The 26062-nt window shown below is 34.1% G+C and overlaps 1 protein-coding gene across 1 annotated transcript in view; it reads right to left on the reverse strand.

Moving 5' to 3' along the window:
• LOC145666763 (clarin-3) overlaps positions 1-26062 on the reverse strand; it is a 160673-nt gene that overhangs the window by 29377 nt on the left and 105234 nt on the right. The window contains exon 2 of the mRNA XM_081734316.1: positions 7573-7761. Within this exon, the coding sequence (XP_081590442.1) occupies positions 7573-7761 (189 nt within the window). The remainder of the gene's footprint in view (positions 1-7572; positions 7762-26062) is intronic.

Genomic DNA, 26062 nt, shown 5'->3' on the forward strand with positions numbered 1-26062 from the left:
ATATGCTATACGCGTAATAACTACTCCAGTCTTCAACTTGAGTAATGTTGCAGTCGAATTGTAATTATATTGTACTTTAGTTGTTTAACGTGTTGAATTCCTGCGTCGTCTTTGCTTTTTAGCATTTTCTGTTTCTTTAAAATGAACTGGAATTTTAATATTTTACCTTTACACATTTCTTCTTCAATTTAGATGTTCCTTACTTCCTGAAAGTTAAATTTTATTATACTCCTACATAGTTTTAATACTTAATCAAATTTAATTCAAGTAATATTAAATTTATATACGAAGGAAAATCAAAAGTCTTTGTGCCTACTGATTGATTACCACATTACAAACCATAAACAAAAAAAAGTACACAATATTTTACGCAACTTTCCCTATTTGTCCATACGTCCATTAGTTTTTACCCGTATGGAGATTAATGCTGAAACCTGAATTGCTAATTGATGTTCATCACTTTCGGATACAATAGAGAAATAAAGTAAGAGGTGAGAAAATTTCTGAATTTCTATCAAATAACTTTGTCGATATCTATTTCCGTTTTATCCGTTATGTGATCAGTGTTGTGACCGGAATCATAGATTTTCACCACCTCCAGTTTCAACAGATAAGGTAGGTGAAGGTAAACACACCATGTTAAGGGTGTTGGATTTTTTATGACCTTAATTTCCATGAAACACAAAGAACAACGCATATGTGTTACAGAGTAGCCTTTCCGCGTGTAGAAAAAAAAATGTAGCAATGATGTGACTCATTTCTATTTTGTACCCAGAGTAAAAGAAAAATGTGTTACAAATTAGCATACTTACCAACGCATACAGGTAATTACGCGAAGTCTAGGATACTACTAGAAACATGTAATAACTCTTGCAACTGCTTACATCGTCTGTATTATACGAACTTAAATGTTACTACACAACATAGCTGAAGCAAAAAAATAGAAGTTGAAATGAAGTTCCAAACTGCAAAGTTTTAGTTCATAAGAAGATAAACAAACAATGTCACTGTACAGTGATTTAAAAAGACTATACCGATATTACATGGAACGTGTGGGACAAATGAAAGTATCTTTGTCTTCTGGAGTCAGTCCTGCACAAGCCCTGGCGTATTTCGCTGCACCATACTTGTGGTATTGATTTAGTAGTCATGGAATCACAAATACAATTACACTTATAAAACAGTGTTCCTAGACGAACACGAAATAAGGCGTATATTGCTGTAAACAACCGGCAATGTTCTGAGTTATCACGGTACTAATAACGGATTCTTACCTCTATTGAAATAATAACGTCCTTCCACGGAACCTTCCCGAAGCAAACAATACTGCATGGCGTGGCGGTCTCAGCGGTGTCTTCCAGATTATTAGTCAAATTGGACTTATCCAAGACTGTGGTACATATTGGAGGTGCATTCTAGCGGATTTCGTCGGAAACGTCCAAGCGCTGAACACTTGGCATATTTAGCTGCACTGGCGTATATACCTGCAGTTACCTTATATAAAAATCGAGATAAAACTGGTTCCAGGACGCTGAACTCGTCTCAAGAACAGGTTTTTAATATCTCTTACGGTTTTTGTTCTACGGAAATAAGTATTGAAATCGAAAGTACTAGTAAATTTAAGCCACTTCCGGTTTTGGTAGAATATTGTGGGTGGAGATGGTATGTTCTCTTAAGATTGATCGCGAAAAACACTTGTCGTTATCTATTATCGTTTCTGTTCTATGGCGATTAACGTTGAAACCGGAAACGATTGATTTCTACCACTTCCGGTTTGACTAGAGGTTTAACGGAGGAAGTGGAATCTTTTCTCGGGACTTGGAATGGATTACAAAAAAATCTTTTCGATATCTATTACCGTTTTTCCTCTATGAATATCAATACTAAAACCGAAAGGAATAGTAAATTTGAACCAGTTCCGGTTTTGGTAAAGTTATGTAACTGGTTATGCTACCTTGTCTTGAGACGCTACGTAGATTGCAGGAAACCGCTTATCGTTATCTATTACTGCTTTTGTTCTATGATGATCAACGTTGAAAATGGAAATGGTTGGTTTCGTCCATTTTTGGTTTGAATAGTGGGTTAGTGGAGAAAATAGAATTATTCTTGTGACGCTGAATCGATAGCAAAAACCGCTTCTCGATAGTTCGTTTTCTTTATTAAAATTACTATTGAAACCGAAAATACTATTAAATTTAAACCACTTCCAATTTCTGTAGATTGTTGCGAGTGACGATGTGTTCATTGAGACGATGAATCGATTATCAAAAAGCGCATATCGCTATCTATTACCATTTTGTTCTATGGCGATCAACGTTGAAACTGAAAATGGTTGATTTATCCCACTTCCGTTTTGAATAGAAATTAATAAATGAAGACGGAACTTATTCTTGGGACGCTGAACCGATTACAAGAACCCACTTTTCATTTTATACAATCATAACTTTTACCGTTTTTGCTCTGATACTTGTCGATAGACAGACCGACAGTCATAGCCATTCTGTAAGACTTTCGTAACATATATATAGCATAACTTCAAAGTCTTAAAAACGAAATGAAAACATTCACATAGCTAAATGTGCCACAAAACTGCCAACGATTCATCATCTCGAATTTTTAGTCTTCATGTTTTGAAGTTCAGCATTTAATACATCTATCTTAAGAGGAAAGAAAACATTGCTTTCTTCGTATTTGCGCAAACAGTGAACAGTAAGTATTCAAATATCTACAGCAATCTATTAACATAAATAGACAGAGAGTCATTGGAAAGTACTTATCAGTCAATTAGCAACAACAATGATACCGCCTAGTACAGATGTGAGTAAATACAGGAAATGCTGATATACGTATGTTTTTATTATGCTGCTTGAAAACTAGGACGAAAGTCGTAGATTCATTATCGTAATGCAAAGATAAAACATAATTATTCCTTGTTAGTCACTTGTACACAGTCACATTTTAAATATCAATTATCCATGTTGCCTCTTCTGTAGAGAGTTTCATTGAGAGACTCAGGCATTTATTTATGTTTATGTTTTGATTGGTAGATTAATATAATATAATCTGCTACATCACACAAATCCTTTCATCGTCACAACTCATATAAAAATAATAAAATTTTTTACAACCATAACTTTGTTCTCATGTTGTTTTGTATGGATGTACGGTTGATTGCTAATGTGGTAGATAAATAGAAAAAATAAAAGAAATCTTTCATTATTTCATCCTACGCTTCTGCCGTGTAGGCTAAAAATGATGAATGGTTAATGAAAGTGAACAATTATGAAAGGAATTAGTGGAATGAACATGTGGGTGGAAACGTGAGAACGGCTACAATATTCCCTATAGTAGGAGTTTTGATAAAAAAAGAAAAAGAGCTGAACGAATGTGTGAGTTTAGAAAGCTACACAACGCTGAACTTTACAACAGCTGCAAGTTAATGAGAATATCATACAGATAATTGAAGTCTAGACACCTGAGATGGGCGGGAGACATCGCCCGCATGGGTAATATTCTTGGGGCGCAAAAGTACTAATCAGAAAGCCTAGGGCAGTGATGAGCAAACATTGTTAAGAATAACCCAAACCAAGCAGAAAAATCTTTAGGTAAGCCATTATATGTTATTAAAAACAACAATGGTGTATTTTACCAAATTCTTGCATTATTAAATCCTATTAATGGTTGAAGTGTTTCTTATCTGGTTCAAACTGCAATGCACTGATCTTAAGAAGTAAAGTTAAATGTTCGTCTGTCAGTCTCTTTTTAATACAATTCTTCAAAACAACCCTATTCTTCTTTTCTTTCGCGGGCCAGATAGATCCATCTTGTCCGCGGGCCGTAGTTTTCTCATCACTGACCTAGAAGAAAGATACCTTTTTGGTAGACCTAATCCAGAGTGGATTAATTTGGAACAGAAAAGAATTCGAGATTCTGTTTCTATGGCGATGTATCTTCTGGTCCCGTAAGTAAGCACTTTCGAATGCCATTGGCATACAATATTCTATTTATGAACTTGGAAAAAGAGATTTTGTACTGAATTTTGTTTCGGAAACTAAGCCAACGTGTTCCTATTAGTAAGCATATCTCTCTCTCTTTATCTTTAATAATAATAATAATAATAATAATAATAATAATAATAATAATAATAATAATAATAATAATAATAATAATAATAATAATAATAATAATAATAATAATAATATAGTGTGTGTGTTTGACGACAGCTTTTTGCATAGAAAGAAGTCACCTACAGCTACCAAATTTTCTGTCAGACAAATCTTACCCAGATCTAATCCCGTACGAATCAACTTTTTTAAATTTTAGGCTAGAGGGAGATCAGGGAAGGTAAAATAATGTTAACATTTTTTTTTTATTTCTAAGAACGCCTTGCCACTATACAACTCACATTACTTCTGTTATGCGGGCTTATATAACAGCAAAGGATAATATCCGAGCAATTAAATTGTGGAAAAATCCTTTAACCCTTCTAAATTTTATCGTGTATTTTTACATGATAGGATGGTGTCTTCATTATTCGATGAAAAAAGTACTAATAAAGTTTTTTTACTTCGTTCTTTCTTGTTTTTTTCAAGCCTGGAGGTGTTGTAGAACACATTGCGCATGGTTTCACACTTTCCTTTGTCGAGACGTAGAAGGTTATGACGTCATAACTTTAAAAAATGATTTTTGTTAGGCCTATTTTTATTTTTAGTTTTTGGCTTACTTTTGCACCTAGAAAAATGAAAGTTTGCAGACACATTCAGTACACCCTTAGTATTTTTTAGATTAGTTTCAGGTCTCTGCGTTGACACAGGGGGGTCCAGAGGGGCAAAACATTGAAAGAAACGTTTTTTTTACAGAAATCTCTTTTTTTTTTTAGATTTCCCCGTCTCAGATACATGATGGAGACATGTGTGTCATACCATTTGAAAGATGTTATATTCTAAAGAGAATGAGGTACAAACCATGATCCTGGGATAAATAGGGATATCTCAGGAATGTTTTAACTGAGATCTTGTTTATGCGGGAATATGGGGTATTGTGGGGATATTCTTAGCACATTGGTAATTTTTTCTGCCCTTTTCAAAATAGAAGCCTGAAATTTTGCACACACATTCACTATACCCCTTAATATATATTTTAGTTTTGAGACATGTGGATTAAAACATGGGGGTTCCAGAGGGACACAAACTTAGAAAATGGTAACCGACAAAGTTCTATCGCTTTTTGTGGAGGTCTGTGTTCAATTGGCCCAAACACCGTGAGTTTAATGCGAATGAAGATAAGGCGAAAATCAGATATCGATTTGAGTATATCCAACATAATGCCTGGCTGTGGTAGTTCAGTTACACCGTGAATTCACGTAAGGACAAAGTGAATATCGGACCTCCACAGAGCGTCATAAGAATGTGTATGTTCCACAAGTTCAAACTGGGATCAAACGCCGCTGCAGCGGGATGGAAGATATGCCAGATCTTTGGTGAGGGTGTCGTGACTATGCGGACAGTGCAGCGGTGGTTTAACAAGTTTAAGAACAGTGACGAAACACTCCAAGATGCACCACGTGCCGGAAGACCAACACATGTACAAAATGTAGATCTCCAGGCAGCAATTGAGGCGAACAGCGGTCAGACATGTGAGGAACTGGGACTACAATTCAGTGTGAGAGAAGAAACCATTTGGCAGCACCTCTACCAACTTGGGAAGCACTAGAAGTTGGGTCGATGGATCCCACATGATTTGACTTCGGGCCAGAAGGCTGCGCGAGCAGACACTTGTGTTTCTTTGCTGTCTCGTCTGAGCAAGGAGGCATTTTTGGATAGGGTGTTGACATGTTATTAGAAGTGGGTCCTGTACGAAGCTCCACGGCGCCATCATCATTGGTTAGCATCCGATGAACCAGTTCCAAAGCAACTGAAACCAGCACTGCATCAGAATAAGGTCCGCTGTGTGTTTAGTGGACTGCTCGCGGCATCGTGCATCGGGAACTGATACCAGATGGTCAAAGCATCAATGCAACTGTGTGCTGTCAACAGTTGAGCCGTGTTCAAGAAAAAGTCAAAACTCTGGAACCAGCACTTATGAATCGCAAAGGGGTCATCCTGTTACAGGACAACGCTAAGCCTCACCTTGCTAAGATGACCCGGGACACCATTCCATTCTACGTCTTGGATGGGAAGCACTTGCATCCGGCATATTCCCCGGACATTGCACCGTCCGCTTGTTACCTGTTCCATTCATTGGACAATCAGTTTAGAGGACGCCAGTTCAAATCCCTAGTAGAGGTGCAAAATGCACTTGATACATTCTTCACTTCACGGCCCGCCAAGTTCTACCGCGATGGAATCCATGGCCTTCCAGAATGTTGGAAGAAGGTCGTCGATGCTAATGGGGACTATTTTTATCTTCGAGGTACGTCTTGAAGGTGGTGGGTGAAAAAGCAGCAGAACTTTCTTGGTTACCTTTATATATTCTGAAGAGAATGAGGTACAAAACATGTCCCTAGGATAAATAAAGAGGTCTCAGGAAATTTTTATATTGCATCCAGGTCCTTTGGGGTCATCTGGGGCATTGTGGGGGTGTTCTTACCTCATTGGTAAATATTTTTCCTGTCCTTGCTATTCAAGATAGAAGCTTGAAATTTTGTACACACATTTAGTATACCCCTTTGTATTTTTCAGTTGATTTTGAGATCTATGCGTTAACACAGAGGGGCTCAAAATTAGAAAAAAATAAAAAATCCCAATTTCTCTCAAAATTTCCCGTCTGAGGGACCTGATAGGGAAATATGAGTGGTACCGTTTGAAAGGGTATTCTAAAGATAATGGAGTACGAACCATGATCCTAGGATAAATAAGAGTGATGTTGTAGCTGTTTGACTGAAAGTCTGTAATTTACGTTTAAAAAAGCCAAAATTTAAAAGCGTTAAGAATATTTTTTTCTCCTCTGTTTTTTCTTTAGTTTGAGTTTGATTTTGTGTTTAGTGTCCCTTTCAGCAGCGAGGCTATACGAGACATGAACTTATAGCTTAACGTTGGATCCGAACCACGTGAGCTTCCTCCTCTGTTTTTATTCAGGTTCAGAATTAAGAACGGACAAGGCGGGTGCTTGGGTGTTTACTGGTGATATTTCACAAACTTAATATAGCTGGCACTTTCCAACATTTCCACTTTAAATCCTTCAAGATGGCCCCAAAATAATGAAATCTGACAAATTTTTGTGACTACATTTTTAGTTAATTGGTGTAAACATGTCATTTGGATATCAATTATGAACAAGATGAACAAATGGAAAGAAATTGAGATATAAATAGAAAATTATTTTGCATTATTTAGGTTCGTAGTAATGTAAAATGTAACCTATTTGATTATGCAGCAGCAAGTTAAGTTAACAAATATATAATTATTACAAATATTCTATCTCTAGTGTCAAACCAAGAAGCCAAAATAGTATTAAAAATTCAAATTTTAATGCGAAATAGTCCATGTCTTGCTTTTGTTACGTCCCCAAACTATTAAAAAAAAAAAATAGAGATTTGATCTAACTTAAATAACATTGACGAATATTACTTACTGGCAAGGGTATTCCAAAGATAGAGCCCAGGAACTCCTGTAACTGCTCCTATTGGCGTTGTGGCTGTGTTGATCACTGCGAAAACTGCTGAACATGCTGCAAAGAGTAGAGCTCCAGCCAAACACGCTATGGTCGCTACCCACAGTCCGAAAATTAGGAACTCACGCTCTGTTTGGAGAATTTCCAATACTGTAAAAGAAAACGAGAAAAGAAAATTAAATAATACATATACTACTGCATATAAAAATTATTATGCAAATAATATTAGAATACATCAAACATGGTTTTAACATTTTCCGGACGAGGTATTGTTGTCGAGTAGGGCGAATGACAGGTATAGATTCCCCTTTGCTTTACATTTTTATTACGAATGAACTCTACGGGTTTCCAGTGCAGCGTCTCCAGTGCCTCTAGTGAATATTTATTGGCACCACTTTGTTTAAATTGGGAGTCACTAGATAGCACGAATAGACTCTTTTGTCACAGGAAAAGCTTACGTGAACATGCGTGGTGTTCATGTTTAGGCTATGCTATTGAGAATGGAATCGAGCAATTCAGATGCTAATCAGATTTTGGAACTTCTTTACGAAGATTTCTGTTCTAATAATTTTCTAATAAACAGTCAAAGTATATTTCTAATAAAGATATTTATCTAATTTTAAAGATGTTTTGCATAAATTATTTCTGTATTTTTGATTCTCAATACCTGTGCAATAATTTCTAACACAACGTATATTTTCTTTTCCTTTTCCAAAACGTGTTAACGAAAAAGATTTCCAAATTATACAACAATTATTTTAATTATAACAAGTTATATATCTCTCGAAAGAGGAAGCTTCATAGTTTTCATGTGCCTTTAAAATAAAAACAACTTAAACAAGTTCTTCTATGAATTTTTGAAAGAAAAAATGAAAAACCTTCAATCTGCTGGAAAATAACACGCCGTTAAACAGAAGTTGAATAATTGTGCTTTTACTGTCTGAAATGTTAACCTTAACATAACTATATAACGACCTTTGATCAAGCCGATGGCTTTTCATTTATTTTATGTCTAAAATTATTTCAATCTTCTGTATAACTGGTCGATAGTTATTTTATTCATTCGTGTCAAGCAAATTTTCTTTTCTTTCTTTCTTTTTTTTTTAATTCAAAATTGGAATTTAAAATCGTAAATATTCAATCTAGGCTAATATAAGCAACCAGAGAGGAAATGCAGCGATAATACAAAAAAAAAAAAGAAAAAGAAAAGAAAGAAAGAAAAGAAAAAGAAAGTTAAAGAAATAATATTATTAAATACAATGTAACTCTAAATGAACTTTATTTTGAACTATCATAACAGCAGTTTAAAGGGTCATCTACAGATTTGGAACAAAATTCACTGGATTTGTAAAATATTTCACTAGCAGTCCCAAGTTTTTTTTATAGGTACCCTGAAGGTGCTGGCTCTATTCTTGAAATAAAATCCTTACTTTCAATGTATTAAACCAACAAAAATAGTGTACTTATTCGGTATTTTTAATAGCTAAATAACTGATAATAATCAATATCGCAGGTTATCTTCTAATGGAATATTAAAAAAAAAGTCTCATGGTTATGTCCTTTGGGTCAAGGGAGATGAATGCAAATAGATGGTGATTGGAAAATTAATGAAAGTGAAGATAATACAGGAAACTCGAAAATCTATAATAATAATAATAATAATAATAATAATAATAATAATAATAATAATTATTATTATTATTATTATTATTATTATTATTATTATTATTATTATTATTATTATTATTATTATTATTATTATTATTATTATTATTATTATTATTATAAATACGATGATGTCAACACCAGCTCGCATGGTCTGGGATTAAACCAAAGATCTTATTAGAAGTGATCACTTTACAACTAAGCCACCATACTTCTCTGTAGTTTATTTTATATTGCTACGATACTATTTATAGGTGTAACACTTGAAATTGTTTCCCTTTATGCTATTGGTATGATTTTACAGCCAAAACTGGTGTTATCCACGAGACAAGAATTTTTTTTTTTTTTCGTCTCAACATATCTGGTAACAAACGACATAGATTTTAACGCCACACATGTTCTTTAAAAAAAATAAAAGAAAGAAAAGAAAAGAGAAAAAAGAAAAACTACACATAAGAATTTATCAAGGATCTTATAAAATAGAGGATCTGCCTTTACAACAAAATCTTGAAGCCATACGTCACAGTTTCGCCACCCCTACTCTGCCCACTCCGCCCAATAGGATCGCAATGTTTTAAGCCAACAATCATGGCGGAAACGAAAGTAGCCAATCAGACGTGCCGATGCTCGGTTGTTTTTTGGCTTCATTTATTTTATAGGATGAAGATACATATGGGCAGATCCTCTATTTTATAAGATCCTTGGAATTTATCCATGAACATCTAACTTTATTCAGTTGTTATCTAGTTTTTGTGATCTATCCACTGATGTATGTTTTATTTTAGTTAAACAGATGGGTGGCTCAGTGGTAGAGCGTTCATCCCTGGTGCTTGAGATTCATGGTTCGATCCCAGCTCGCTCCAAGTGCATTTTGTCTAGTGGATAAACACAATATGCGTGGGTTTTCTCGGTGTTCTCCCGTTTCCTCCAACTTCCGTCATTCCACCATTATCATCCATCTTATCATCATCATTTCCCTTAGCTTCAATGCATATTTGAGGAACGTTAAACTTTAAAAAAAAAATAAGGAGTTGAAGATAATTTTAGGCTATATTTCATTAAACATCATAGTTCTACTCTCGTTCTGCGAGTGTCATAGTGAAGGGTTTAATGAGAGTGTATTTTAATATCAGTTTCACTTCAATTAGTGGCATGATTCTCGTACAGCATCAAGTTTCAGGTTTACAAAGAAATTAATGTTTCTCCATTTTCTCAAAAATTACGCATGAGTATTTACACTCAAACATACCATTTTGTTTAGCTCAATAAGACTTATCAATACTTTTTAAAGCCTAAATAATCTTATACAGTTTTTAATTCGATCGCTGCTTTTCTCCAATGTTAATTTATTATGATTCTGCATCTCTCTTTTCCTGCTACAGTCTAACGAGCTTCCCTTTCTGTTTTGCTTCAATTCTTTGTAGTTTCGAAATGTTTTAATTTCATTTTAATGCGATTCCGGATGCTCATTCAACTTTATCTAGTGGAATTGTGATTCCTCGATCTTTGATTTAGTGGAAAATTATCCTTTTTTAATTATTTTTAAAGCAAGGTAATGAATTAGAATGTATTAAGAATTCTATTTAAAATGAACCTATGTACAATACATATTTTCTTCAAAAGAACTAAAGACTTTCAAATTCAAGTTTTATTTCCACGTGCAGGTAACGATGACTTGCACAGAATATAATAATAATAATAATACGTAAAAAGAACATAAATGAAGCAAACTTGGCTTTTTAATTATTACCTTGCAATATGACGGAAAAAGCATAATAACCACCCACCCACCACACGATAAATATGCAGAAAGTGAGAGTGTTTCTTCACGCCATTGGCCAAGCAAGACATCTTGTAATAATAAGCTTGCAGCTGCAGATACTTACATTTATTCTTCAACCTGATGAAGAAGTGTCATATTAGAACAATGTAAGGATTTCCTACATCGTGAATGAATTCAAACACGAAATATACATATTACGAAAACTTCCTAGCCTTGTCACTTCATTATCAGATTATTCTCGTTTTGTAGATTTTTCTTTTTTACTCTGTAAAAGTTCTCTTCGGAATTGATTGATACATTACTTGAACATCCTCATGGATAAATAGTTAGCGCTGTTGCCTTCACTAACACGTGTGGTCCTGTGTTCGATCTCTGCTGAGGCCATAAAAGACCGGTTAAAAATTCTGAGCATGTATTTGTTAGGAGTAGGGTAGCCAGGATAACATTCATAAGTCCTAAACGGCATAAGACCAAAAGATATAGTCACTAGACCCAAATTTTAGGTATTGTGTCGTTTAGGACCAGTGCCGCGAAATGATTTTTAGGTCTTATGGCATTTAGGACTTGTGCAGTTTAGGACTAGTGCCGCGAAATGATTTTTAGGTCTTGTACCATTCAGGACTTGTGCCGTTTAGGACTTGTGCCGCGTCCCCGGGTAGCCCAAGAGGTAAAACGATGTGATACAGAATTCTTCAAATAGTAATAAATACACTTTCCAAAACATCTTTTTTACGACACCTTTTCAAGACGAGACAACCTCAACTATTGTCTCGTAGGAAACCCTAGTTCGGCTCACACCTTTTAAATACAATAGGACATCAATAACTCGAAGCTGAGAGGATAGATAACAATTCGAGTTATCGAGCTTTTCGAGTAATCGAGGTTCTAGTTAGCAAGATGATCGCAACAAAAATTCGAGATACCGAGGTTTTGCGTTCTTCATTAAAAGTGACTATATAACTTCTTTGACTCGAAGTTTTATTCATTCGACTTCTATAACTCGAAGTTGTAAAAGTTCCTACATTAACCCTAAAATGCATTTTGATGCCAATTGGCATCATAATGGATCAATAACAATAACAATAATGATGATACTCTTAAAATGTGTACATTAGCGAATAGCGTACGCTAATGCCATGTAGCACCGATGGAGCTAAGCTTTCTAACACACAATTTTCGTCTAGTGGCATAGGTCGGACAGACAGTGTCAGAGGGCGTCAAAAAGCACATAGAAAGCACAAAACGTGCACATTGGTTACTTGTAAATTTTGTCAAAAAAAAACTATTTTCTTGTCTTAACATTAAAATAAAATTAATTGTTTCACAATCTTTCATACCACATGGTTTCTGCTGAAATTGACACTAAACTCTGTTTTCACTAGTGAAATACAACCATGGCATCTATCCTGTAATCTGATACCCCAGAAGTAAAAACATAAAAATCATATTATTGTATATTATTTACATTTATCTATGTAATTTATAAAGAAAGAAAGAAGAAAATAAATAAATAAACTGTCTACCTAAATTTCTGGTCTATAAGAGAAGATTTAGAAACAGTTATTAAGGCCTCGAGCTGAATGGTATTCATCACGTTATGGCATATGCTGATGATGTAAATATAATAGAGTATGATAGAAGAACAATAGAAAGTAATGCAGAGGTCTTATTAAATGTTTGCAGGAACATGGGTTTGAAAGTATTCTGTAAACGCAGAGAAAACTAAATACATGGAAATTAGCCGGGATCGTAATACTGCAAATTATGAATGCGTCAAAACATCAAATAATACTTTCGACAAAGTAGATACTTTCAAATATCTAGGATCAATGTTAACAGACCAAAAACCATATCCGCGAAGAACTTAAATGTCGATTGAAAACAGGAAATTTGTGTTATTATTCAGTTCAAAATCTTTGTCGTCACGAATTCTGTCAAGGAAACTGAAGCTTAAAATACATAAAACGATAATTATGCCTGTTGTGCTGTATGGTTGCGAAACATGATCGCTTACTCTGAAGGAAAGAACATAGACTAAAAGTATTTAAGAATAAAATCCTGTGACGAATATTCGGGCCCAAGAGGAACGAAAATGAGGAATGGCGGAACCTTCATAAGAGGAACTGCATAGTTTATACCGTTTACCAAACATTGTTAGGGTCATCAAGTGTAGAAGGCTCAGGTGCATAAGTTATGTAGCCAGAATGGAAGAAAATAAGAACGCTTTCAAAGTTTTAACTGAAAATCCAATCAAAAAACGACCATAAGGATGGCCTAGGTGCAGATGGGAGGACAATATTAAGAACTCGCAACTCGCAGAAATAGGAATACAAAGTAGGAACTGGATCCAGTTGGCTAAGGATATGTCAATGGAGAGCCTTTGTGAACGCGACATTGAAACTCTGGGTTCCATAGGCCTTAGAGTTAGTTATTAGTTTATTTAACAACACCTTGTAGCTGTCCAATTTCTACTGTCGAGCAACGAAAGTAAAGAAGAAAGTATGGTGATGGTGAAAGAAATCAAATTCGAGATTTCAACGGATTTACACGTTTCATGGTTCACAGATACCGAAAAAGTTATTTTTCGACATCTGTCAGTCGGTTTGTTCGTTTCTTCTGTTCGTTCTAATGTACACTTACCTAGAGACCATATATCTGAACCAGGGGCGGATCCAGGGGGGCGATCGCCCCCCTTCCAGAAGAGGAAACTTTCTTATTTTATATATATAAATTAAACCCATCCCAAAATTTGGAGCCCTTAAAAGTAGCAGTATGACAACCCATCGCCCCCACCCCCCAGAAGTCAGTCCTGGATCCGCCCGTGATCTGAACCAATTTTAAACCAATGTTTTATGTGATCTTTCAAAGTCGGAGGAAGGCGTCAAATTTTCTTCCTACCCCTAAAAATAAGGGTAGTTTACTTAAAGGTAAAAAAAAAAAATAATAATAATAAATGCTGTTTTCTCAATAACGGCTCTAATGATTTTGTTCATATTTCATTAACTAATTTTTCAAAAATAACCCCCATTATGTGGTTAAATTCATTTTTCTGGGAAAATTGAGAAAGGGGGATAGTACTCGTATATTCTTGGAAATGAGCTTTCTTTCAGGCGATTCTCTCAAGAACGACTCTGGAGATTTTATTCATATTTCATAAATAAATATTTAATTTAATAACCTAATAATATACGTAGTATAACTCATTTGTGCCATAAAATCTACGAGGGGTAGTTTACTATTGAGGGTTTTTTTTTTATTTTACTTTATTTTATACTAATGCACAATAACACACTGAGCAAGGCTATGTGATAATATGTATAAAAAAAAAACAGTATCACGTAACAGTTTCAACACAATAACTGTGTCTTCATCAGACTTCTACTCCTTCTGCTTATTATCACATAGCCTTGCTCAGTGTGTTATAGTGTATTAGTACAAAATGGAAACAAGGCCTGATAGAATAGTTATTTTATTTTATTTATTTATTTAGTTAGTTAGTTATTTATTGACAAAAAAGACTCTGGCGATTTTGTTCATACATCACAAATAAATATTAAATTAATAGCCTAACAATATACCATAACATTTGTCCTGAAAAAAAAAATGTAAAATGTACGATGGAGAATTTATTATTGAGTGTGAGTTTTATTCGGACGATTTTCTTGAAGTTGATTGGTGACAGTTTTGGGGTCATTTAATTCCAAGGTCAGCTCCAGACTGGGATAAGAACCCCTAGCACACTTAGGGGGAGTAAGAGGGGTGATATATATAAAAATGATCGAAAACATTCGATATTAGTATCGAATCCGTAGTTTTCGTGGTCGCTGAGATAAACAGTGATACTTCCAATGTCGTTTAAATCTAAATTCAGCCCCCATTAGTACTCCTGGTGGAAAATTGTGACATGTAAAAATAACTGAAAAATGACCGATATTAGTGTCAATGGTAGTTTTGTGCCTTTTAATTCCGAGGTCAATTTCCAGTGGAGTAAAACTCGCCTGAAGTAGGAGACATAAGAACGATTGAAAACAACCTATGTTAGTGTCGAATTCATAGTTTTCAAGGACACTTAGATAAATAGTGGGTTTCGACCTGTTTAAGACCGATTTAAGCACCCATTAGCACACACAAAATGATAGTCGAAAACGACCGATACTAGTATCGAACCATTAGTTATCAGCATCGCTAAATTAATTGGTGGCAATTCTGATGCCTTTTAATTCCAAGTTCAGCCTCCATTAGCACCCGGGGAAGTGTGAAATTGTGACATATAAAAACAATTGAAAATTGCCGATAAGTTGATTGGCGGCAGTTTCGATGCCCTCCAGTAGGGGTAATATCCCTAGCACACCTAGAGGGAATGAAAGGAAGTAAATAACTAAAATGACAGAAAATGACACTCTCCGTGCAGAGAATGGGTATTTCAGCTAGTAAGTCCTATAATATTATGTAAACTATCCCTTACGGGGAGAAACCATAAAGAGTAGTTTACCCTTGGGGATACGTTTCTTTTCAGGCTACCTTCTCAGAAATTACACAAGAGATTTTTGGTCATATTTGGTATTTTTATAATGTTGCATAAATCTCCCATAAGAATATCCATAAGAGTTACTTTACCCTTGGGGTGATTATTTTTTTTTTTTTAAAAAATGTTAAATTACCGCTCATTCAATCCTATTATTTTATAAACAAATATTTTATTAATAACCTTATCATGAAAATTCTTTATTCTTATGGAAAAATCTAGAAGAGAGAATTTAGTTTTGTAGGTGATTTTGTTTGAGTGAAGTTATCGAAAAACGTCTTATAATTTGGATCATGATGTATATACAACAATAATTCTTTTCATTAATACCCGCAGCACAACATGGTTTAGTTTAAGGAATTAGAGCGAGAAAGTTAACTGTGGTGGCTCTTATTTATTTTCCTTATTTATTTATTTTTGATATTATTTATCCGTATTATTCAGAGTGTAATTTTTTAAAATTATAACTACCTTCACTTCCAGGATGTTACAATTGTCAAGATAATTCATTAATCTAATTGGTGTTTATGTAGACAGGAAGACTTATTTATATCTTTGAAAGAAACAATTAAAAATCCACAAGAAATATGAATTAATATAAAAGAATTTTGTCCAAGTAATCGATCAGATAAATAAAGAATGTTACAGGAAGTTCGACTGCAAATGCTTTTTGTTTTGAACAAACCTGTCTGACAGCTTCCAAAGAAGCAAAGGAGAATTGAGAGGAAATCGAGTGTTGTCGCGAAGCAGATGAAAAGAAAATAATAGGTGTTTTCGCTATCCAGATTCTGCCTTCAATATATATAGTATATAGACTCTTCAAAACGGTACTACCACTTGAAAGGTAAATGCATGCATGCAATTAAGAGTATTTTTGTAGCTATAATAACAATCACCGTTACTTTACTTAAAAAAAAAAAAAAAAAAGTCAACTCCAGTTATATTATTTTTAATACAATTCAGAATTGAATTGATTTTGAAAAAAAAAAACTAGTTGGAATACTACGGAAGTTCTCTCTTTCCATATATTAGTGATAGTCATTTAAAAAAAATACGTGTAATTCTAGATTAGCCTAACTTCTGTTGAAACGATGGAGATCAATTTAAGACCAATAAACTAGGGTGTAAAATAAGAATTTTCATGAAAAGAAACGAAACACGAATGAAATCGATGTTTCTCCATTTTGTATTTGTTGCTTGTGGTGTTGTACACACTTCTTCGTTCCCGAATTGTTTCTACAGAAACTATCCAGAGAGATAAGAACATCGCTTGTCTATTCTACCGTAGTAGAATGTCACTGTAAGAAACACCATTATAACGAAATATTCAGAATTAGTTTTAACAGCTTTCTCTTTTCTTTATTAAAACATTTCATTGCAACAATTTTTGAATTTTCAGCATCTAATCTATTATAAATAAAATAAAGAGTTTGTCTGTCTGTGTATCTGTCTGTCTATCTGTGTGCGGCCTGGGGACTAGACGAGTGAACCTAGAGTTAGCAAATTTGGGTCACAAGTACCTTGGTCCAGGGCCCAGACCAAGACGAAACGTTTTTTTTTTAAATTTCGAACCAGGGGGTCTCAGGGGGGCGTTCACCGGGACATGTAAAAGTAGTAGAAAATGACCGATTTTTTTCCTTTTGTTGTTCAGTTTGCTTACATAGATATTTTATGTGATCCATGCGAAGAATAGGTATTTCGGCTAGCAACGAATAAATCCTATATTTAATCTCATTTTGCCTATATTTAATTTTATTTTTCAAATTCATTGAAATTCATCTTATTTTAATACACTGATGATAAAATTGAGACATACATCAAAAGTAACAGCAATTCTTGTGATGATATGGTAGAAGAGAAAGAAGTGCTTTGAAGTGATCCGAACGAGGTTTGACTCTTATGCAGGCAACGAACATGACACATGATTTTCAAGATTTTCTTCTGTCACGAAGTGATGTGCCAGAATCTGTAATAAATTCAGATACAGTGATTGGCGACTATCTCGAACGGTCTTTTGTATCTCAGAGTGTTCAAATGAAAGTCAGAGACTTTTCCAAACATAGAACTCCAGAATATTGTGCACAATGTAAAAATTTTGAATGCTGAAAAATTACAGAAATTCCTCCTATAATTACTGTACATCATATTACTTCTGTATATATACTAACTTTCTTCTCATCTAATAAATATTTAGTAGTTTTTACCTGTAAATTCATGTTGGAGTAATGCAAATCTTGCAATGGGTATAGCAAGACATGAGTTCTTGTGAGTTGACTTATTTCAGTATAATAACATTTCACTATAATAAATCAATTTCGGAGGTCCTCAAACATTTGTTATACTGGTATTTTACTGTATATGTCTCTGGTACGGTCTGTAAACGCAAAGACCGTTCATAAAATTGGGATTTCTTGCTTACAACACCGTCTATCATACCTTCAATTAGAGATTTTATGCTCTCCGTGACCAAAGAGACCTTTTCCGTGTCTATTATATGCTCCGGACCCATTAACTTTTTTGATTCATAAAGGTGATAATAGTGTAGGTAAATTGATGTAAAGCGAGTTTCCAACAAGAAATAATAATGGAAATAAACCTATCTACAGTATCATAGTTTATTTTTGGTCAGTAAAAAATATAGCATGCTTTTTTAATCTATAACAGCGTTTCCAACCTTTTTCAACTTGCGGCACAGTACAAGTGTAACTTGAGTTCTTGCGGCACACTCATATAGATATTATTATTATTTGTAAATATAAAATACCGTGGTATTTTTTTTTCTGTGATTACTGATCTTCTCACAGAGAAGAAAGCTCGATCACTGGTTTCCCCCCCGTGGTAAATTATTATGCTTATTCTTCATTCTAATTTAAAAATAGAAAACAATTGCAATGAGATATAGGACTCAGGTTTATAAAAATACACTTTCTTTTTTGAAAACTGTATCCAATTCACTAAGAAGGAAGATCACTAAATAACGAACGAACAAACAAATCTCTTGTACTTTTAAAACACAAATGTAGGTAATTTGCATGCATACATTGCTTTGTCGAAAGGATTGAATGCTATTTTAAAATTTCAAGTTACGAAATAGTCTGCAACAATAAAGAAGCAATAATGGTCATAACAATGATAACAAATACTTTTTTCAACATTAAAGATGTACAGAAAAGTAACACAGTATTAAACTTAAAATTGTAGATTCATAGTAATGTGAAATACAAATGTATATTTTCCCTGTCTTGCAATTTGATTGCTGTAGAATTAATAACTTTGTTTTGATTTCCTCGCGGCACACTAGCGGCCCGCTGGCGGCACACCGGTTGGGAAACGCTGATTTATAGATAAGTTAATACTAATAGTAGAGGGATTAAGGAGGGAAGCAATCAAGTTTCTTTTCAAAATCACGGAATAATGGATGATACATTGTTGTGGAATGATTAACAAAAAAAAAAAAAAAACTTTTGATTTCTTTCACTAATATGAAACCTTTTTTCAATAAAAATCTCAACCGACTTTAAGACAGCATCTGTTGATGAGTTTTCATGATTTTGCTTTGAAGATTGCTATTATATCCTAAAGAAACTTGTATAGGACCACCAGGAAGGTATAAATTGATAACCTTTTCCCCTCTTTTCTCTAAGTCGAAAAATATTTGCTTAAATAGTCCATTCTAAACTCAAAACAAATGCCTTTTTCCTTTCCATCGAAATTAAATTGAAAGTTAATCTTTCTTAATTATATTGTAGCGACCGGAATAAAGAGATTTTTTTTCCACGATAATTATTGAAAGTATGGGTTGTTTTATTCCATACTCAGATTATTATTCAAGTTTTAACCATGATTTCTAATTAAACGTATTATTATTGTCTACTTGTTTACTTTGAATAATACTACACTTTGAGAAAGTGTCACAAAAACGGCATTGAAAAGAACATTACAAATAAACATAAAATAATTTACAACTAGGTTGTGTTTAGTAGTAATAACAACATTTTTTTGAGAAATTCAAAGCATCCGGTTTGCTTGGTTATTATGAGAAGCGACAGGTGCACAATATATAAGCTGGTCTTCCTCAAAAAGTTTTTTAAAAAAATGTATTTCCGGTTTAATATAACGTAAGTTATATATGCGCAGTCATTTCTCTACTTTCTTCGCAGACTTCATTGTTCAAATGTAAACTAACAACTCTTTATTGTTTAGACTTTTTTTTCTGTTCACCAACTTCCGCAATCTATTGATCTTGGGATTAAAAATGTTTTAAGTGGGTCATTAGTGTGTTTATTTTGATGTATTAATTTATAATTGTTTGTATGTAGGTCTTACCCTCATTTCCTTTGACACATTTGAAATATATGCATTTTCTTAATAATCACTAATCAGTTTCAAGTAATCATGATTTAGTGTAGGACAATTCTGTCTGAAAATGTCAGCATTACTAATATGAACATAATGTGGAAAAATATATGACATTTTCATATTTAACCTTTCATGGCTAAAGGAGATGGATAATTAATGGAAGCAAATTATTGTGAAATTAAAATTGTGTGGTTTTTCACCGGGAACTGAACCCGGGACCGCGCACATGCTAGCCACTAGACCAACGGAGACGACTTGCTAATGTGCACTCTCAGTATAAGAGATAGCCACGTGATAATAATTACCAACTTCGATTCTTTTGTTCGTTTGTTAGTTGACGTTGTTTTGTTCCAGCATCTCTAGAGCATCTGAGATGTGGACCGGGCGCGCATCCAGAAATGTTTGCTGGGAGGGGTCTAAAGTATTTTTGAGGGGAGTCCAATACGTCTATGTAATATTGAATCTGTCCTATTCTGAACTGAGAAGACGATAAGTTAATGATAGAACTAGATTATTTTTATAACAAAAGTACAGATGAGCGTAAAATCAAGTCTTTAGCCTATATTAATCATTTATCTGTTAAACAAGTATAGTTCTGTTAAGAAAGGATACAAATGTTAGTCGAGTTATTAAATTTTTGGGGACTCCGGACCCGGTGGACCTTCCCCGTTGGTGCGCCCTTGATGTGGACCTACAGTTTACGGCGAAATCCGACCATTGTAATACTAGGGTCGCTATATGAAAACTAAATTTAACAGTATCAGTATTTGTCCCCCCGTCCCCAAAAATGAGAACTATATAGGGTCTACATCTCTCTGCTCTCTACAAGTAAACGACTGTAATACGGATGTCATCTTTGCTCAGTAGTTCACGCTTCTGCCCTTACATGTACGATCTGATCGAACAACTACGACTATAGTGCGAAGTTTAAGGTACTTCTGTTTCAATTTTCCCGTCCCAGATCAGTGGGGGGGGGAGAAGTGCGTTACTTCTTCATCTTTCCTCGTACTAATGTATCACAACATAGTAGCCAAAGAGGGGAAGCGGAAATTAAAAAACAAGCAATTTAATATAAATAGAAAGTAAATAATTAACATTTAATTAAATGTATAATTCTGTACAATGGCGTCAAATTAATTCATAAACAAGCAATAATGTATTTATTACTGAGTTATTGACATAAGAAGGAAATACTTCAGATTTACTTCTACAACACAAAGAAACTCAAGTTTTCTACGTAATATTCAACGACGTACATAATTTATAAATGTCGTTATTTTTTTACATAGTTATGCGCTATGCTCATATTTATTTTATTTTCTTATTAATATTTCTACCCAACGGTTATACATTTCTATTACAAGTAGGTACGTAGTCCTACAGACTGCGGCCGAAGTTCTTCATTTGTTGGTATTGGTTGGTCTAGAAGGATAAGAAAATATGGTGAATGAATGAAGGGCTAGACATTTAAAATAAAGAGAAGCGACGAAACACGAAAGCATATTAAATTGTTTGGAATTAGCCGAGTTTCCCTTCTAAAACAACCGACCGGATTTCCTGTTTCAACTAGAGTAAAAGTGTCCAACCAGCAGCCAAATTCAGCCAAGCAGAGCGGACTGCAGGAGTCTGATCTAAAGTTTAACATTTTGGGTAGCGTAGAAAAGTACGTTGAGTTGCTAACACTACAACTCGGAGTCGAAGTAAAATTCTGTTCGCTGATAAATAATAAATACATATTATTATTTATTTACTATTACAAAATTTACAAATAGTTACACATATTTTATTAAGATATTGTTTATTTTAAATAAAAATATAACAAATAAATGAAGAGCTGAGATGCAAAACATATAGGCCTTTCCAAATTCTAATACGGACTATCGACAGCTAAGGGGATTTTGTGGTCCTAGCAGGAGGAAATAACTGTTCAATTTTTCTTTTCTAAATTATTTTGTTCGCCGGCTACTACAGTAATGGGCAAACTACGGCCTGCTATCCAGATACGCGCCCTGAATGGTTCTATCCAGCCCGCGACATGGTTTCTAATCTGATAAAAGAAAAAAACGAATAGAATTACTTTGAAAACGTTGTATTAGAAACAGATTGACAGATGAGCATTTGATTTTAGTTCTGAGTATTAGTGCATCCTAGTTGGAACCAGTTTATGAGAAATGTCAATCATCATTAATGGAGCTTATGTAAGCTCAAGCTGTACCATTGTTTTTTTTTTAATAAATTAGATTGAGCCGCCTGTTTTTTTTTCTTTTGGTCCTCTCCTAAAAAAAAAAAAAATTGTCCACCACTGAGCCACTAGATTATAAAGTGAGAATTTTACTTTCAGCTCTGTTTACGATCTTTATACATCTTGATATATTTGCATTTTATATCGTTATCAGCGATGTAATTCAAATCATTCCTTTTACCTCACTGCTAATAAAATTAGGCTACCAAAAACAATTTTTCTACTTATTTAAATCATTCCGTTTTATCGTAAATTGAAGTAAATGAATTCAAAAAGGTTGCTATTGGCACGAATTACTTCTAGAGAATAACGCCGATCGAAACGTAACATTTATGGAGAACAATTTGGTTAACACGTCTTGAAATCATGTGGTGTATCTGAAGCGATATTTACTAACGTGTTAGTGTCAGGGTTAAAACAGAGATACACGTACCTTAGGAATTTCTTTTGCATCCTTTCTAGCAGTGGTGTCATTTCAGATCATGTAAAGTGTAATTTCTTAATTTCCATATTTCTTATTTCTCACTTTAAAATCTGGCAAGGAATATATATATATATATATATATATATATATATATATATATATATATATATATATATATATATATATATATATATATATATACGGACGGGCCTAGAGGAAGGTGATTTTAGCAAATTGTTCAAGGAACTTGAGAAATCTTAACAACCGGTTGGACCGGATAGGCTGAATGACTTCCCTGATTATAATGCAAATTCTGTAAATTGTGATGGTCCAATGGGGTGCCAAACGGTACATTAAAAAAAAAAAAAAAGTTTAACAACCCGCGGTTATGCATGGAGACTAAGGAAGGCGGTAATGAAGATATGGAAATATAAATAATGGTGAACTTATAAAAATCAAGTAATCCCGAGAAAATCCATCCAGAAGGTGTTTGTCGAACTCAAAGCCCACCTATCAGAAGCTAGGACCAAAACAGTATGTATGGTATCCCTTAGTCCATTCACTGTACCTTTGCATCGTGCACATGAAATACGAAAATTTTTCATTGCATCAGAAATTGAGCCATGCGTAACTTTTGCATGTGAATGTCATGCTACGAAATTATGTACTTTTTTTGGTTTTAGGTAGGAGAAGAAATGCAAACAATGCACCATGTAAGATACTGTCTGCCTCTAATTTTGCTGACAATAACTACTCATAGCATCCAAATGTCAATAAGAAGAACAGACTGCCGCATCTGAGGTTAAAGAACTTGTGTCACGAAGAAGCTATTGTATTGTGTTATTTTCCGCAATTTCTTTTAACGGCACAAGACGATGTTTATGTAACGCAATACAATGTCCATTGTTTGTTTTGGGATGATTTCCGTGAAATAAAAACCATCTACAGTACAAAATAAAAATAAAAGGTTAACAAAATAGACTAAAAACCTTTGTCATTCGCCATTTTGTAGTTGTATTCTCAATTGAAAAGACATGACAATACAATCATTACAAGTAATTCGTCTTTTATGTTTCCTCCGTTTAAAAAGAAGCACTGTGAATATTAATTATTTTTTACCGTAATGTTCGGCTTGTTAGCTATTGTCAATAAACGGAAGATCTAATACTCTTTATGGGAGTTTTCTGCTCACTTAATTAGGGATTTGTTAAACGGATTGCTTGCTTTGTAATTGGGAGAACATTAAATCGGTTTCCGGAGCTGATTGTACAGAATGTATATATACGGTCGGAGCACTTTCTATGCTTACTTTCGTTCTTCTTCTTCTTGTATAGACATCTCTTGGAATCGATAAACCAAGGTACTAGTTTTCTTTCTTTCTTTTTCCCTTCCCTGACTAGAATTTGATTAAATTTCATTTTAAGGGTCTACGCTCAGGGCCGTAACTTGTGGGGGGCAAGGGGAACTGCCCTACTCCCAGCCGTTAGAGGGGGGCCCACTTTGAGACAAAATTTTCTTACTTCATATACGATACGAACATGAAATTATAGGTTCACTACATTAAATAAACAAAACAACACACAAAAAGGTAAATACAACGAAAATGAGTCGTGGGCCCATTTCAGTAAAACATGTCTACTATTAGGGGCCCTAGAAATAATATTTATGCGTATGGCTTTGAGATTTGTCAATATTGTCCCCTTAATTAATTTGTCATGTTTGGAACGGGCCCCGGGGCGTAACTAAAAGCCCTGGAGACCTTGCCATGCGGGAGGGCCCACAGGTTCTGAGGAGCCCACAAAGAGTAAGAGAATAATGGAAATAAGGGGTCTATTTTCGAATTTTACGGGAGGCCCAAACAAGTTTTTCTATAGGGCTGAAATATTAATGCTTGCCCCCCCTCCCTTCTCCAGAAAAATTTAAGTTACAGTGCTGTCTACGCTACAGTTGGAAAGACAATAAAGATATTAGAAATTTAGACAGTGAGGTTTCTTTTTTTTCATTGTCGAAAGAGAGAGAGAAAAGAATTTCTGAAAATGCATTAAATTCAAAGTAATTTTTGATGTAGAAATTATACATTTTATTTTTCTTATTGTTATTCATTACTTCGTAACAATAAAAAAATGAGTTACCTGTTATCATGTTCTCGATGCTCTTCCTCAATCTTTTTCGCACTCCATTTCAGACGACTTTGTTCTGACTTTTTTTGTGCTCTTCTAAAATTGTTATTGTCTTTTTTTTATCTTAAAAAGAAAATATACATTATGATAACTATAGGATATTTTCTGTAGCCACTTCTGCTTACGTACGCTTGTTCTTCATCCATCGTAAATATATTTAAACAGACCGAAACAATGGACTATTTTATAATAACAGCCATTGGAATATCAAAGTTATGTGTTATTTAGTTTACTTTCTGTCCTATCCCCATCCCACAAATAAACATTCGCTCCGAGTGTTTTTCACTTTCGTTTAATATGTTGGCTGACTTGGTTCTGGCTCCTCGGTTCCACTTTGATGGAAATTCTCCCATGATGTGGTGGGAACAAGGAACTGTGGACCAAATTTGATTATCGGTAGCCGTATCAAGACAGGAGGACATTGCACTCTTGATTTAATGAAGCAAAATGATACCAAATTGAAAGAGAAATTTGTCCCTAAATTTAGCTTATGTACGCTAGTAAATCTGAATTGTGATGAAAGGTGTATTACAAAAATTAAGAAATGAAAAATTAAAAATAAAGAAATTGAGAAGTAAGAATTTTCCTTGATTGAGAGAAACATAAATAAATATTTGTCTTAACACTAAATTAGCGTGAAAGAATGTTATTTCAGACAGGAAAAAACACGTGATTATCAACGTTGTATAGTTTGAACCCTCATTAGAGCATTTTGTTTGGCTACACTAGAAACAACTCACATAACATTAAATAAATCAAGTTTTCCCTTGACTGTTCTGTAAGTTGTTTCGAGTATAGCTGAAAAAGTATCGAAGACTTCGATTTTTTTTTTAAATAGAAAATATATTGATTTTCTTTTAATTTAACGTTTCACGATCAAAAGCTAAAGGAGGTAGATAATTAAACTCAGTAATCATGAAAGGGAAATCTAAGAAGACGGGTAATTAGAGTCAGTAACTACGTATGAAAGAGCTGATGGAATGAGAATTGGGAGAAAACGGGACAAACCTGAAAATGTTTCGTCCATTACAAATTCGCATGTATGGGATCAATCTACAGACTTCTCAAGTCCTAACACCAAAGGTATGCATTCTACCATTGAGCCACCTTGCTTCCTAATAAATATTGGGGTACTATGATGTTCTCAGATACAAATAGTAAATAAAATGGGTACTTCAAATAAAATTCAAGAGATATTTTATTGAAAAACCCATTGAATTGTTATAAAAATTCATATTTCATAAAAGTATTGATAATAAAATCGTAAGGTACC

The sequence above is a fragment of the Thermobia domestica genome, chromosome 12 (genome assembly GCF_964235325.1).
Source record: "Thermobia domestica chromosome 12, izTheDome1.hap1.1, whole genome shotgun sequence".
NCBI lineage: Eukaryota > Metazoa > Arthropoda > Insecta > Zygentoma > Lepismatidae > Thermobia > Thermobia domestica.